This window comes from Streptopelia decaocto (assembly GCF_964273445.1).
Source record: "Streptopelia decaocto genome assembly, chromosome: 16".
Classification (NCBI taxonomy): domain Eukaryota; kingdom Metazoa; phylum Chordata; class Aves; order Columbiformes; family Columbidae; genus Streptopelia; species Streptopelia decaocto.
The window spans coordinates 12,205,161-12,218,806 of record NC_138671.1 but is presented as its reverse complement, the minus strand read 5'-3'; the positions used below and the strand labels follow the sequence as shown (position 1 = coordinate 12,218,806).

General features: G+C 52.3%; 1 protein-coding gene across 2 annotated transcripts in view; it reads right to left on the bottom strand.

The window, feature by feature from the left end:
* Positions 1–1,437: 1,437 nt before the first annotated feature.
* The window catches only part of MAP2K4 (mitogen-activated protein kinase kinase 4), a 94,911-nt gene continuing 82,702 nt past the window's right edge, over positions 1,438–13,646 (bottom strand). For both annotated transcript variants that reach the window (XM_082066939.1, XM_082066940.1), the window contains exons 8-11: positions 8,114–8,191; positions 6,972–7,120; positions 3,717–3,762; positions 1,438–2,388 (exon numbers count right to left, since the gene is read on the bottom strand). In XM_082066939.1, the coding sequence (XP_081923065.1) occupies positions 2,275–2,388; positions 3,717–3,762; positions 6,972–7,120; positions 8,114–8,191 (387 nt within the window). In that variant the 3' untranslated portion in view covers positions 1,438–2,274. The remainder of the gene's footprint in view (positions 2,389–3,716; positions 3,763–6,971; positions 7,121–8,113; positions 8,192–13,646) is intronic.

Here is a 13,646-nt window from a genome sequence, read left to right as displayed (position 1 = left end):
AGCAGGGAGGTGACTCAGAGCCCCTCCGCACACCTCTCGCTCCTGGATCTGTGTCTCCTCGGTCCCCCAGACAGCGCCCGCGGGACCCGGCGTGGCCCAGGTCCCGTTGTGGTGGCTGAAGGCTGGTGAGATGAATCACAGCTGCAGGGACTTTGCCAAGCCTGAGAAAAGCTGAGTTTCCAAGGCTACAGGGCTTGGGGGGCGGAATTACAGCTTTAGATACGCTATGTATCTTGTTCAACTGATCCACGTGATCCATCAGAGCTGTTGGGAATGACTAGTGACTTCAGCAAGCTCTGCCTTGTCCGTTTGGGGAAGACTTCAGTGGCCGCCTCGCCTGAGGAACACAGTGCACGAGGGCTGCAGAATGGAACCTCCCCGTGCCCAAGCGATGGCAGCGCCGTCGGCCGCGGCGCCGGAGGGACCAGCTCCCGCGGGCAGTGGGACACGCGGAGCTGCCCAGCTGTCACAAACACCGGGTGTCCACAGAACGCGGGCTCGGCTCTCCTGTCCCAGCCCAGCAGCCGGGCAGGGACGCGCTGCGCTCCAGTGCTCCCGCATCAGCCCAGTTTGTGCGCGACAGCTTTGGCTTGACGTGGGAAGCCCCTTCCTCAGGAATCCTGCCAGTCCCGCCGTGTTTTCGCTCCCATTGCACCTTCAGCCCTCTGCATCCCGGGTCCGGTCTCGCCACCGCGCTGTGACAGCAGGTTGCTCTAACAGCGATGCAATCCTACTAAGTGCCTAAACCAGACAACTCAAAATGTAAATCAGCGACTCTGCAGCCTCCATTGTATCCCCAGTATACTACTAAAGTGCCTGAAACTGTGAAGTTTTGAAAAAGGTAAAAGTTTTTAGGAACAATTGATTTTTTTTTTTTTTTTTTTAAATTATGCCAATCATGAAAAAAAAAAACCAACAAACCCAAACTGATCACTTTTTTGCTCAGCAGAACTCCAGAAGACGACAGCTCACCTGGCCTTGCCGGGTCAGCTGAAAGCCCACAAGACATGAGACGCTCTTTCATCTCCACCTCATCTCTACCTGCACCAAACGCTGTCAGTGAGGTTGGCCCTCGGGTGCAGCAACCAGAGGGTCACAAAGAGGCGAAATGCCGCGAAGGTGGCGAACAAGGTCTCCATGAGCTGAGCAGAGCGCGATGCAGCAGCTGGGCGGCACGGACCCTGGGGCGGGGGGGACGTCCCCACCCGCCTGCAGAGAGGAAACGCGGAGGTGACAGCACCGCCAGGCTGGTCAGGGAAAAGGCGCCAGTGTCAGGGCTGGGGACAGGGAGGAACACGAGAGGCACTGGCCAGGAATGACAGACGTTCATTTGCGGCTCATTAAAACAGCTGCAGACTTTGAAAGGTGCTGGTGGAAGTCAAAGCAAAGCCAGCCGGCGGTGAGCGCTGTGCTGCTATAAATCAGGTCACAAGCAGGTTAAATTCAATCGAGTAGTTTAATAATTCTTCAGGTCAAAGGTCTTATCTTACCAGGTAACAATTTACAGGACACCTAGTTAAGAGCGAAGAGTGGCTGGCTTGGTAAAAGGAGAAAGAATACATTATGTCCCATCTCTGAATAGTTTAATGTTAGCCTCTTTCAACGCAACATATTTTTGGTAAAGACATACTCACTATATTTAACATGATCTCTCTTTAACAGAAGTTCAGCTGAGCACACTGTCCCCAGGAAGTACACTGCGACTGTAAAGCAACAGGATTTCATAGCAGTATATCTATTGCACTTTGTGAAGAATAAAATTCTCCTTTGCCTTTCTAGTTCCAGAAGGCAAAGCATCTCGTTGGTTAAGCAAGTTCTTCTCCCTCCAGGCAAAGTCTCTTAATGTTCAGACAGACAACGCCTACATTTTGTTTGTTTGCTTTTTATTATTACTTGAAACAACAATTGGAAGAGTTTGAGAGAAAATTCTTTCCAGTAGCTGCTGAGAAGTCTCCAAGTTTCGAGTCTAGAAATGAATTTTAGGTGCTATCCAATCACAGTCAACAAATAAATGTACTTATTTCCACATTTCATGAATATGTCCACAAAAGAGCAAGATGAGGTCTCTCTTTGACCAACACTAACACTGTGTGATCAGGTATTACAGGGATGCACTTTATATGTGACAACAGTATACAGACAGGATGGAAATAACACCAATATTATTGCACATGGTGTCTGGGCGAGCATTAAAAACACTGCAATATGTGATGAAAATTCTTTACAGCTTGTTTTCTCTCAGCCCTTTTTCTAGAGTTTGATGTAGCAGCAATATCAATCGACGTACATTGGAGAGCTGGGAGTTGCTGGCATTTGATCCAGGATTTTACAAACATAGCATGCAACATCCACTGTGCGTTCCTCATACATCAGGATGAAGGGATGTTTCTGGAATCAGATAAAGAGACAACAAGGTTACGGTCACCCTTCCGACATGCTGGCTACCCCAGATAAAAGCATACGGATTTTCCTGATTCAAGAACCCAGGGCTGTGTGGTGTTTGTGGGACAGCAGGACATCACCGGGTCCATGGCTTTGACATACGGTGAATGCATAAGGTGTAGTACAGAGGTGGGGAGGGACTCTGGGTGCCAGGAGCTGCTGGGCAGGTGGCAGCGAGGGCGCAGCACCAGCAGCAGCACCTGGCTCCTTCGCAGCCTGGACGTGCGCTGAAATACTTTCAAGAGAAGTTTCATCGTCAGTGTTGTCAGCAACAGGGAGGCAGGAGTGACAGGAGACACGGCGTGCAGAGGTCAAACAGACGAGGATGCAAGCCCAGTTCTGAACTCGGACCCTCTGCTCTACCCAGGAGGCCACACACAGAATGACAGAACAGTCTGGGGTGAAGGGACCTCCCCAGCTCCCCCAGTCCCCCCCACCATGAGCAGGGACATCTGCACCAGCTCAGGTTGCTCAGAGCCCCGTCCAGCCTGGCCTGGGATGTCTCCAGGGATGGTTCAGCCACCACCTCTCTGGCCAACCCGGGACAGGCTCTCACCACCCTCAGGGCAACAATTTCTTCCTCACACCCAGCCTGAATCTCCCTCCTTTAGTTTAAAACCATCACCCTTGTTCTATCGCCGCAGGCCCTGCTACTGGTGGGACCCAACTCAGACGGTGACTCTCTCGGTTGGGACTCCAGGCAAACTCCCTTTGTATCCCACCACCACCATCAGGGACCAGGGCACAGCTTCACACATCCCCCGACACCCAGGGCTCCTTGAAGGGGCATGGTTGTCAAGTGTGACTTATCCAACTCAAACCCTCACAGCGTTCCCTGCTTTAGGCCCCCCCATCAGACAGGCTCTGCTGCTGTCTCACTCCAGAGCCGTGCCCTTGCAGGGCTCGCTTTTTTCTGAGCGCTCTCGACCTGGCCGTGCGGCCGGTGCGCTGGAGGCGCTGCAGGTGGCGGTGTCGGTGAGCTGCTCACCGGCCCCAAGCCCGGGCAGAGCGCCTGCCCCCCTCCCGGCTCACCGACCCCTGGCAGCAGGGCACTGCCCCCACGCTGATGTCCTGTATCTATGTACAGGCACTAATGATCTCGGCCATCGCCATGACCACAGGCCAGAGACAGTGACAGGGAGGTGGTGACGTTCTGCAGGCCGTGGAGCTGAACGCCCTGCCTTGGATGGCCCGAGAAGACAAGGAGTGAGACCTTGGATGTGTGACCCAGCTCTGCTGTGTGACCGGCACAGGCAGCCCCGCTTCACACTCACCAGAAGCTCTTTATACTTTGGCCTTTTGGACTCGTCCTTTGTAAGGCTAGAGAAAAGCAGAAAGATAATTAGGAGAAGGTAGGATTGGGGAAATTGTTACAGACATCAAACACACATTTTACAGAACACACCGCTGCATTCACTGCATCCCCCGCCAGCCAAGCCCAGGAATTTGTTTTCTGACCACAGGGACTCCCTCTGTCCCCACATGGGTGAGCAACAAGAGCGGCAACCAACAAATGCTGCTGCGGCAGAGCCCAAGGGAGCCGCGATGGGACCGTCATCCTGACCGCTGCTGCTTCCACATGGAGACGGGTTTGGCGGCAGCACAACCACAAGTTTTGGGAGCAGCAACCAGCCTGTCCTGCAACCAGGAGGGCAGTGGGGAGCCAGCGCTGCCGCCAGGGCGCAGGCAGGGGACACAGGCACCGCGTCACCATCTCTGCAGGCCCGGCTGCAGCAGGCGCCAAACTGCCCCGCAGGGCCGCTCAGGGCTGCTCAGCCCGCCCGGCTCATCCCCGGCACTGGTGGCACACGCAGTGCTGAGCGGGCCACCGCCACCGCAGAGGGACAGGGGAGGTGACAGGGCTGCCCACAGGCCGGGGGGCACGGCCGGAAAGCGTCCCCTCCCGTGGGGCTCCTCAGCACCCAGCCACCCGCCAGCCACCCGGCCCCAGTGCAGAGGGACGGCACGTGACAGCAAAGGCCACCAAAGCCCCTGTGGCAGGGGACATGGCAGGGGACAGGAGAAGCGATGGGGATGGGAGGCAGAGGGGCAGCAGGACAGGGTTTGGTGATGTTCTGAGAGCCAGAGCTGCACCGCTGGGAAGGAAAGTGGGAGATGCAGCATCTTGTCCAAACGAGGTGAGCTCACTCCAGCTGCCAACAGCTGCATTTCCATCCCTGTGGGCTCTGGCTGGACCTTTCTCAAGCTCCAGCACCACTACTGTGTGGCCCCAAATTATCCGGAGAAGCAGAAGGTAATTAACGCTGCTCTTTTCTGCCCCTGCCTGCGGAGCTGCAGGGGCAGAGAGGGCAGGAAATCCCACGGCTGCTGCGCGAACGTGCTCGCTTCAGGCTTTTGCTACCCAACAGCAACTTGGTTTCTAACCTCAGCGAGTCTTGGGGTTCACATATGCTCTCTGCAACTCCTTTAAGGCAACTAGTCAGAACTTAGAGCCCACAGACCGACTTTTGCTCTGAAATTTCCATGCAGGCTTTCATAAAGCAGCCCTAGAAATCTTCCACTTCTTTGGCAGCTGCACGTGGCGCTGCAGGTCAGGACAGGCCGGCTGCAGCACCAGGTGCCTCAGGGCTCGGTCGCAGAACAGCCCGGAGCGCGCGGCTCTGCCTGGGGCACCCGCGGCTCCCAGCGCGGGCTCCGGAACCAGACTGGGCCTGGAGACCCTGCGGGCGCTGGAGCAGGAACCGGAACCGCTGCGAGCGCTGCGGCTGGCGTGACCGCAGACAGGGACCCACACAGGGCTGGAGGGGAAATGTTCCACCCGGGCAGTCGCAGTGCCCTTGGGATCCAAAGCAAATTGCAAAACAGAACAAAAAAACCCAACCCAAAACAAAACAAACCAAAACAAATCCCACGAACTTTAACATTACTGAAAGTATCACTTCCTCACTGGTTCAGCACAGACAGCAGGCAGCGACACTGCAGGACTCGCTCAAATGCACAAACCCAGAAGATTATTAGACTCATGTTTGTAGGATAACACCCAGGACATTTATGCCACCACCTAAAATCACAGCGTTTTGGAGACTCGCCTGCCTGCTTAGCAGCACAAAGATTACTGTTTGCACTTAACTAACGGTTATTCAGAGAAATATTTATTGCAGTGTTGCTATGAAGACATAAATATTCCAGGCAGAATTCAGGTTATTTACAAAGGTTATTTAAACAAAAAACGGGATTAGACTGACAAGAGCCCCGTGCTCTCTGCATGGTGGCAGCAGGCCCTGGGAGGCATAAATGGGCTGGAAATGTGAATTGTCCCAATCAGACCCACAGATGCCCCATGGGCTCTGCTGGGTGATCTGGGGCCCAACTCAGCAGTGCACACAGAGCAAGCTCTGGCTTTGAAAACTCTGCGATGACGAGACGGATAACTATGTGGGAAACAAACCACTGCTTGTACTGTACATCAGGAAAGCAACTCCGACTTTCCAACAAACTACCACATCAGTTTTGACTGAAAAATGGCAACTCCTTTTGAGCAGCAAACCATTTCGCTGCTCTGTTTTCTGCAGCCCAAAGGATGCTCAAGACAACCAGGCCTTCCCTACAGCCAGCTGGAAAGCAGGACCTGCGCTCCATAGAAATTCATAATTCTGAAAGGGAGTAAAATCCAAACCCAAAAAACATCTCCAGCAGATGGAAACCCTGAAAGAAAACCTCTTGAAAGACTGTCTACAGCTGGGTCTTCCTGTGTCACAGAGCTCTGAGATGGACACCCCTGTGCTGGGGATGGCCAGCGCCTGGGGCTGCCCAGGGCAGGAGGTCCCAGAAGAGAAACACAGGTCATGCTGATGGATCTCTTGTGGCTTGGTATTAGGTTAATGACATTATGTTGATCGCCTTTCACATTTTGATAGAAAAATATTTCACAATGAGCCCTTAACCTGAGCAGACCCACGCGGATGTGGCAGACGGCCCCTCCATGCCAGGTGACTGCTGCAGCGGCCCTGCCCTACACAAAACCATCTCTAGTCTTCATCTTGACATACGAACAACCAAGCCAGCAACCCGCTCCAGGCCCTGGCAGCCCCTGTGCTGAGCAGCGCTGGGCGGGACGGCTCCGGGCCTTGCCAGGCAGGACCAGTGCAGACCCTCTGCCCAGCCACGAGACCACACTGCCCGCGTCTCAGGCTTCTGCCTGCAGGACGAGGGACACACAGCAAGTCTGTCACAGCTGTGTCATACCAAGGAATGGGATGCACAGGCCAGGCCCTTCCCTGGTCACACAAACCTCCTGCCATGGGGCTCATCACATCTCTCCCAAGCACAGACTCTCAGAGGTTTTCTCCTCATCCCCTCCCTGAAGGGCAGTTTCCAAATGTCTGCTCTTTAGCCCCCACCCAGCCAAGTGTCCCATCACCTCCTAAAGAGGGAAATGCGAAAGGTCCTTACCGTCACATTAGCACAGGAATGGGAAACCGAGGAAGCGCTTGGCGTGTGACCCCTGCCAAATATTGAGCAACAACAAAACAAGACAACCCAGAATGCTTTCAGTAGGAAACACTTACCACAAGTTGACGAAGTTGATGAAGCTCGGGGAGAACTCCCTTTCCTCTGAGTTGCTCAGCTGTGGTGGGTCTCCTTTTACTACTTGTGTCAACTGGTCAAACACGCTGTTCCACTTGGGGTAGGGGAATCGCCCCGTGGCCAGCTCATACTGCAGAGAGACAGTTCAATCAGGGCAAGGAAATGTCTACAGGGACCCTGAACCTCCCAAAAGGAAGACTAAGACAAAATTCTTCATCCCATTCCCCATGCAGAGCTCAGCTGAGAGAAGCGGAGGGGAAGTTGCACCCATCAGCAGGTTCTACGGCCCGCGTTAGCACCCCCAGGTCTCACCTGGCTGCGCCACTTTCACACTGACAATATGTTCTCCCCCACTGACTGTAAAATGAACCAATGCTCTTACTAAGCTGTTCTAAAGCAGGAGAGTAAACTCCTCCAGTCCCTTCCCAAGCATCCTAACAACCACTAGAGAGAACGCATAATGAGAATCACACAACTGTAGAATGTCTCAAGATCCTCCTGTAAGGATTAACTCCAACCCCCCGCTCCTCGCAGGACAATGAAAATGAGCATTTTAAAACAGCCGTGGGGAAGACAGAAGCTACTGGTTCATACTTATTGCTTCTGCTTCCTCTTCTACTTGACTGCCTTGAAGGGAAGACGTTTCTCCATTTATCAGTGGGTGCACCCAGCAGTGCTGTGGTTAAGCTGGGGAGGAATCAGCAACCAGGACTGAGGATTAACTGAAGTCTTCTGCACAGCCAAAGCACAGCAGGTGCCAGGGCTGCGAGAGGCTGACTGACACAGGCTGGATGCTCTGCTCTGCACCACCACGCTCACCATCCCTTCTCGTTTGAGATTTTGAAGACAAAATTCATGTATGATCCAACATCTCTTCCTGTTCACATCTCTTTCTCTGTAAAACATCGCTCCAGCTCAACGTATCCTCAGGGGTTCAGGAGAGCCATCTGCCTTGAAGGGAGTTCTATAGTGTCTGAGCCAGGAGGTGCCCACTTCCATCACAACATGCAAATGCTTCCCAGCAGAGGAGCATGTTTGACACCCACCAACTCCACCACGCTGCAAAGCCAAGGCCACCCGCTGGGAAGGTCCCGTGCAGCGATGGCTGAACCCACGCACTTACCAATGTAATCCCCAAGCTCCAGACATCTGAGCGGACATCGTAGCCTTGCCTGGACGCGCTCGGATCTATCCTTTCAGGCTGAAATGGGAGGAAGGACCAGTCAAACTCTGTGCCATGCAGGAAGGAATGAGAGGCATCTACCAACTTAGACAAAGCTCTTAAGTTTGTCCCACTGGGCAGAGCCTGGCACAGCTCAGCTTGTGCCCGACACGCTGCTCGGGCAGACGTACCAGCCCAACAGAGAAACATCTGAAGGAATCAAACAGTGATTTTATGGATGTATAGTGCACAAGGTGATCTGAAACAGCAGTTCAGCACAGTCCAATCCTTTTCTATTTTGTTTTGTTTAGTTTTGCTTTGCTTTCCTTTTGTACAAGGAGTTAGAATCATTTTTACTATTTACTTAGTTTGGTTTAACTTTGAGATCTCTTTAATACAAAGTCTTGCTTTCTCTGTTTTTACAGCAAAGTTGTCCCTAGGGATCATAAGAACTGGAATAAACACCATCTCACCCACCAGCCCGGGGAACTGAGGTTTAGCAGCATCCATCAGAACTCTTCCTCCCAACTGTCTGCTGGTTGCTAAACCTCAGGAAGTATTAAAAACAATGGATTTTAAGAACAGCTCTTCTTTACAAGGTTTAGGGCAACTCTTGAAGGCAACTATGTTGTTACGAGGTCTTCAGCATCCAGAAAGTTTTCCACAGAAAACAGTATCAAGACACACGTGTGATTTGCACCTAAGAGCGAGTTATCCAGAAGGTGAACCAGCATAAAACAACTTTATACTTTGCATGTCATCTTTATGAGAAACATCAATTCTGCCTTCTTTTGTTAAAAGTGTAATTAGTAAAATGTCAAAAGAAAGAGGGTCTCCTTCAGTTTTGACTACAACAATAACAGAGACCTGAATTGGCAATAAAACACTAAATTACCAAGTACAGGAAATACTATGACAGCCTTGGTTGCTTTGTAAACTACATTTTAATACCATTTCACACCAGATGCCAGCTGAAGACTGCCACACAATGAATGGAGTCCTGCCCGGCCACCACCCATGCGTGCCCACATAAAGAACAGAGAAGTTTCTTCCACCAAGTTTTAGTGGTTCTTCACGTGGCTTCTCCTACAACTTTCTTGTCTCCACCAGTCCTCAGCAGAGGGTTTATTGCCCTCCCAGTGCCACTGGTGTTCCATCATCCTTACTTCCAGTGACGGCACCTGCCTTCGAACAGGCTGGCTTCAAAGGCCATGGCCCGAACACACTGCCTTCCCACCCTGCGGGGCTGCCCTTTGCTTGCTTTTCTTATCCCCTGTTCGTCATGTGGTTCGCTCATGTATTAATTATTCTTCTCATGACTTGGATGGACTTTTCAACGATTCTGGTGGGAGGGCACTCAAACTAATAAAGTTATCGAAATTAAACTGAAACCTGCCATCAGCCCTTCACATGCTCATCTTGTAGCTCAGTCAAAACCAACCACACACTGCAGGTAAAACCGCGTTTCCAACTGCTCTCAACCAGCATCCTCTTTGCTGGAGGAGTTCAGTCTTTCCAGATTGGGTACACTGTATCAACAGATATCAAATCACAGGATCATAGTACCACAGTATGTTTGGGATTGGAAGGGCCCTGGAAAGCTCATCCAGTGCAATCCCCCCATGGAGCAGGAACACCCAGATGAGGTTACACAGGAAGGTGTCCAGGCGGGTTGGAATGTCTGCACAGAAGGAGACTCCACAACCCCCTGGGCAGCCTGTTCCAGTGCTCTGTCACCCTCACTGAGAAGAAGTTTCTTCTCAAATTTAAGTGGAATCTCCTGTGTTCCAGCTTGATCCCATTACCCCTTGTCCTATCATTGTTTGCCACTGAGAAGAGCCTGGCTCCATCCCCATGGCACTCACCCTTTATATATTCATAAGCATTAATAAGGTCACCCCTCAGTCTCCTCCAAACTAAAGAGCCCCAGCTGCCTCAGCCTTTCTTCATAAGGGAGATGCTCCACCCCCTTAATCATTTTCGTTGCCCTGCGCTGGACCCTCTCCAGCAGTTCCCTGTCCTTCTGGAACTGAGGGGCCAAACTGGACACAATATTCCAGGTGTGGTCTCACCAGGGCAGAGCAGAGGGGCAGGAGAACCTCTCTGACCTACTGACCACCCCCTTCTAACCCACCCCAGGTACCATTGGCTTCCTGGCCACAAGGGCCCAGTGCTGGCTCATGGTCATCCTGTTGTCCACCACAACCCCCAGGTCCCTTTCCCCTACACTGCTCTCTAATAGGTCATTCCCCAACCTATCCTGGAACCTGGGGTTCCAGGACTCTACACTTGCCCTTGTTAAATTTCATCAGGTTATTCCCCGCCCATCTCTCCAGCCTGTCCAGGTCTCTGATGGCAGCACAGCTTCCAGTGTCAGCCACTCCTCCCAGCTTAGTGTCATCAGCAAACCTGCTGATAGTGCACTCTATTCCCTCGTCTAAATCGTTAATGAATATATTGAATAATATTGGCCCCAGTACTGACCTGAGGCACTGCACTAGATACTGGCCTCCAACTAGACTCCGCACCATTGACCACCACTCTCTGGCTTCTCTCCCTAAGCCAGTTTACAACCCACCTCACTACTCTATTGTCCAGACCACACCTCCTCAGCTTAGCAACTAGGATGCTGTGGGAGACTGTGTCAAAGGCTTTGCTGAAGTCAAGGTAGACCACATCCACCGCTCTGCCATCATCCATCCACCGTGTTACATTCTCATAAAAGGCTATGAGGTTGGTCAAGTATGACTTACCCTTGGTAAAGCCATGCTGACTGCCCCTAAGAATCCACTTATCCCTGATATGCCTTGAGATGGCACCAAGGAGAAGTCGTTCCATCAGTTTCCCAGGGATGGAGGTGAGGCTGACCGGTCTATAATTACCCGGGTCCTCCTTCTTGCCCTTTTTGAAGACTGGAGTGACATTTGCTTTCCTCCAATCCTCGGGCACCTCTCCCGTTTCCCAAGACTTGGCAAAGATGATGGAGAGCGGTCCAGCAATGACCTCAGCCAGCTCCCTCAGCACCCGCGGGTGCATCCCATCTGGACCCATGGATTTATGGATGTCCAGACTACTTAATTGCTCCCTCACCCAGTCCTCATCGACTGAAGCAAACTCCTCCATTGACCTGGCTTCATCCGGGGTCTCAGGGGTACAGGGCTCCCCAGGACAGCCTCCGGCAGAGCAGACAGAGACAAAGAAGGCATTCAGTAATTCTGCCTTCTCTGTATCTTCTGCCACCAGGGCACCCACCCCATTCCTCAGTGGGCCTACATCGCCTCTGGTGTTAGTTTTATCTGCTATGTATTTGAAAAAGCTCTTTTTGCTGTCCTTGACCCCTCTCGCCAGCTGTCATTCTAAGGAGGCCTTGGCTATCCTAGCTGCCTTCCTACATCCTCTAACAGCAGCCTTATATTCCTCCCAAGTGGCCAGCCCCTGCTTCCATGACCTGTAAACTCTCCTCTTCTGCTTGAGCATACCCAACAGATCCCTATTCAACCACGCAGGCCTCCTGGCTCCCTTCCTTGACTTCCTACGTGTGGGGATGCTCTGATCCTGAGCGTGGAAGAAGCAATCCCTGAATGCCACCCAGCTATCTTGGGCCCCTTTTCCTTCAAGCAGTCTTGCCCCTGGGATTTCCCCCAGCAATTGCTTGAAAAGGCCAAAGCTAGCCCTGCTAAAGTCCAGGGTTGCAATTCTACTTATTGCCCTGGTCCTACCACACAAGATGCTGAACTCCACCATCTCGTGGTCACTGCAACCCAGGCAGCCCTCAACCTTTACCGCTTCGACCAGACCCTCCTTGTTAGTGAGGATGAGATCCAGCAGCTCCTCTCCTGGTCGGCTCCTCCACCATCTGCATGAGAAAGTTCTCGTCAGTGCGCCGGAGGAACCTCCTGGCCTGTGCCTGGCTGGCTGAATGGTCCTTCCAGCAAACATCAGGGAAGTTAAAATCCCCCACAACAACCAGGGCCTGTGCTAACAGCTAACACCAAATTAATTGCTAATATAACCATACATTTTTTTAAATGCAGGGAAAAGAAATACAATGACAATTTCTGCACAATTTTATAGCTGACATTGGGCAACGTATGTGAAAACAACAAGAGAGGTGAGGATCTGAATGGAAAACGTCTATTCCCAGTCCCTGCTACTTGCTTATTTGAGGGGAGGAAGGACTGATAAGCAGCAAACATGCAGGATCTAGATGCTCTGGGATGTTTCAGGAGGTTACTGGACATTTCAGTAAGAAGCAAAACATCTCAAGGAGGATCCTGTGGATGAGCACTGGCTCACACTTGAGCTCAGGAAGGACAACAGGAGCTCAGACTTCTAAATCAAAGCTGTTCTCGGCTTGGAAGTAACACATGGAATAACATCACCTAATGGGTACAAGAAGACCTCTGAATGCTCTCAGTGATGTATTTCTGTGAACAAAATATGCACGAGAAAGCAAACACAAAATGCCAGCAGTAGGAAGGTGGGTGGAAGAACATGGTGTCAACAACAGATCATCATTAGAGGTGGCCCAGTAGGCACCTCCTCTGTCCCCTTGTCCAGAAGGTTCTGGACTGAAAAGGAGTTCCCAGGGACGCTCAGGAGTGATGCTGTGTCTACCCTGCCCTCTCCCAATGCCACCGGCAGCACGAAGGACGTGTCCCTCCCCAACGGCTGTGTTTGCCTATGGCCCCCACACAGCATCCCCAGCACAGCCGGACTCCAACACCAGCAGCGCCCAGTCCCGCGCTGTGGCTGCGGCACCAGCCCGTCCCGCCGTCCCTCCGTGCAGAGCTCCCCTGGCGCCCTCCTGCTGCTAAACGCTCCTGACGGGCACTGGCGGCTCCTCCTGCCTCCTCGGTTCCCAGCAGCAAGAGTGGATGTGAAGCAGACCAAGACCTTCCCCGTCCCCCAGACACAACAGCATGGTGGCCAGCAGGATGAGGGAGGTGATTCTCCACCTCTGCTCCACTTTTGTGAGATGCCTCCTGGAGCACTGCGTCCAGCTCTGGGGTCCCTAGCACAAGGAAGACATGGAGCTGGTAGAGCAGGTTCAGAGGAGCCCCAAAAATGACCCGAGGCTGGAACAGCTCTGCTGGGAGGGCAGGCTGAGAGAGTTGGGGGGTTCAGCTGGAGAAGAGAAGCTCCAGAGAGACCTCAGTGCAGCCTTTCTGGACTTAAAAGGGACCTGTAAGAAAGACTTTTTACCAGGGCTTGTAGCGACAGGACAAAGGACAATAGCTTTAAACTGAAAAAGGAGCAGTTTAGTCTGGATATAAGGAAGAAATATTTACAGCAGGATAGTGAGACACTGGAACAGGTTGCCCAGAGAAGCTGTGGATGCCCCAACATCAGAAGTGATCAAGGTCAGACTGGACAAGACTTGGAGCAACCTGACCTAGTGAACAGAATGGGTTTTGGATTGCATGATCTTTGAAGGTCCCTTGCAAGCAAAACCATTCTGAGACGTGATGACTGTATCAACGCCACCTGTGCT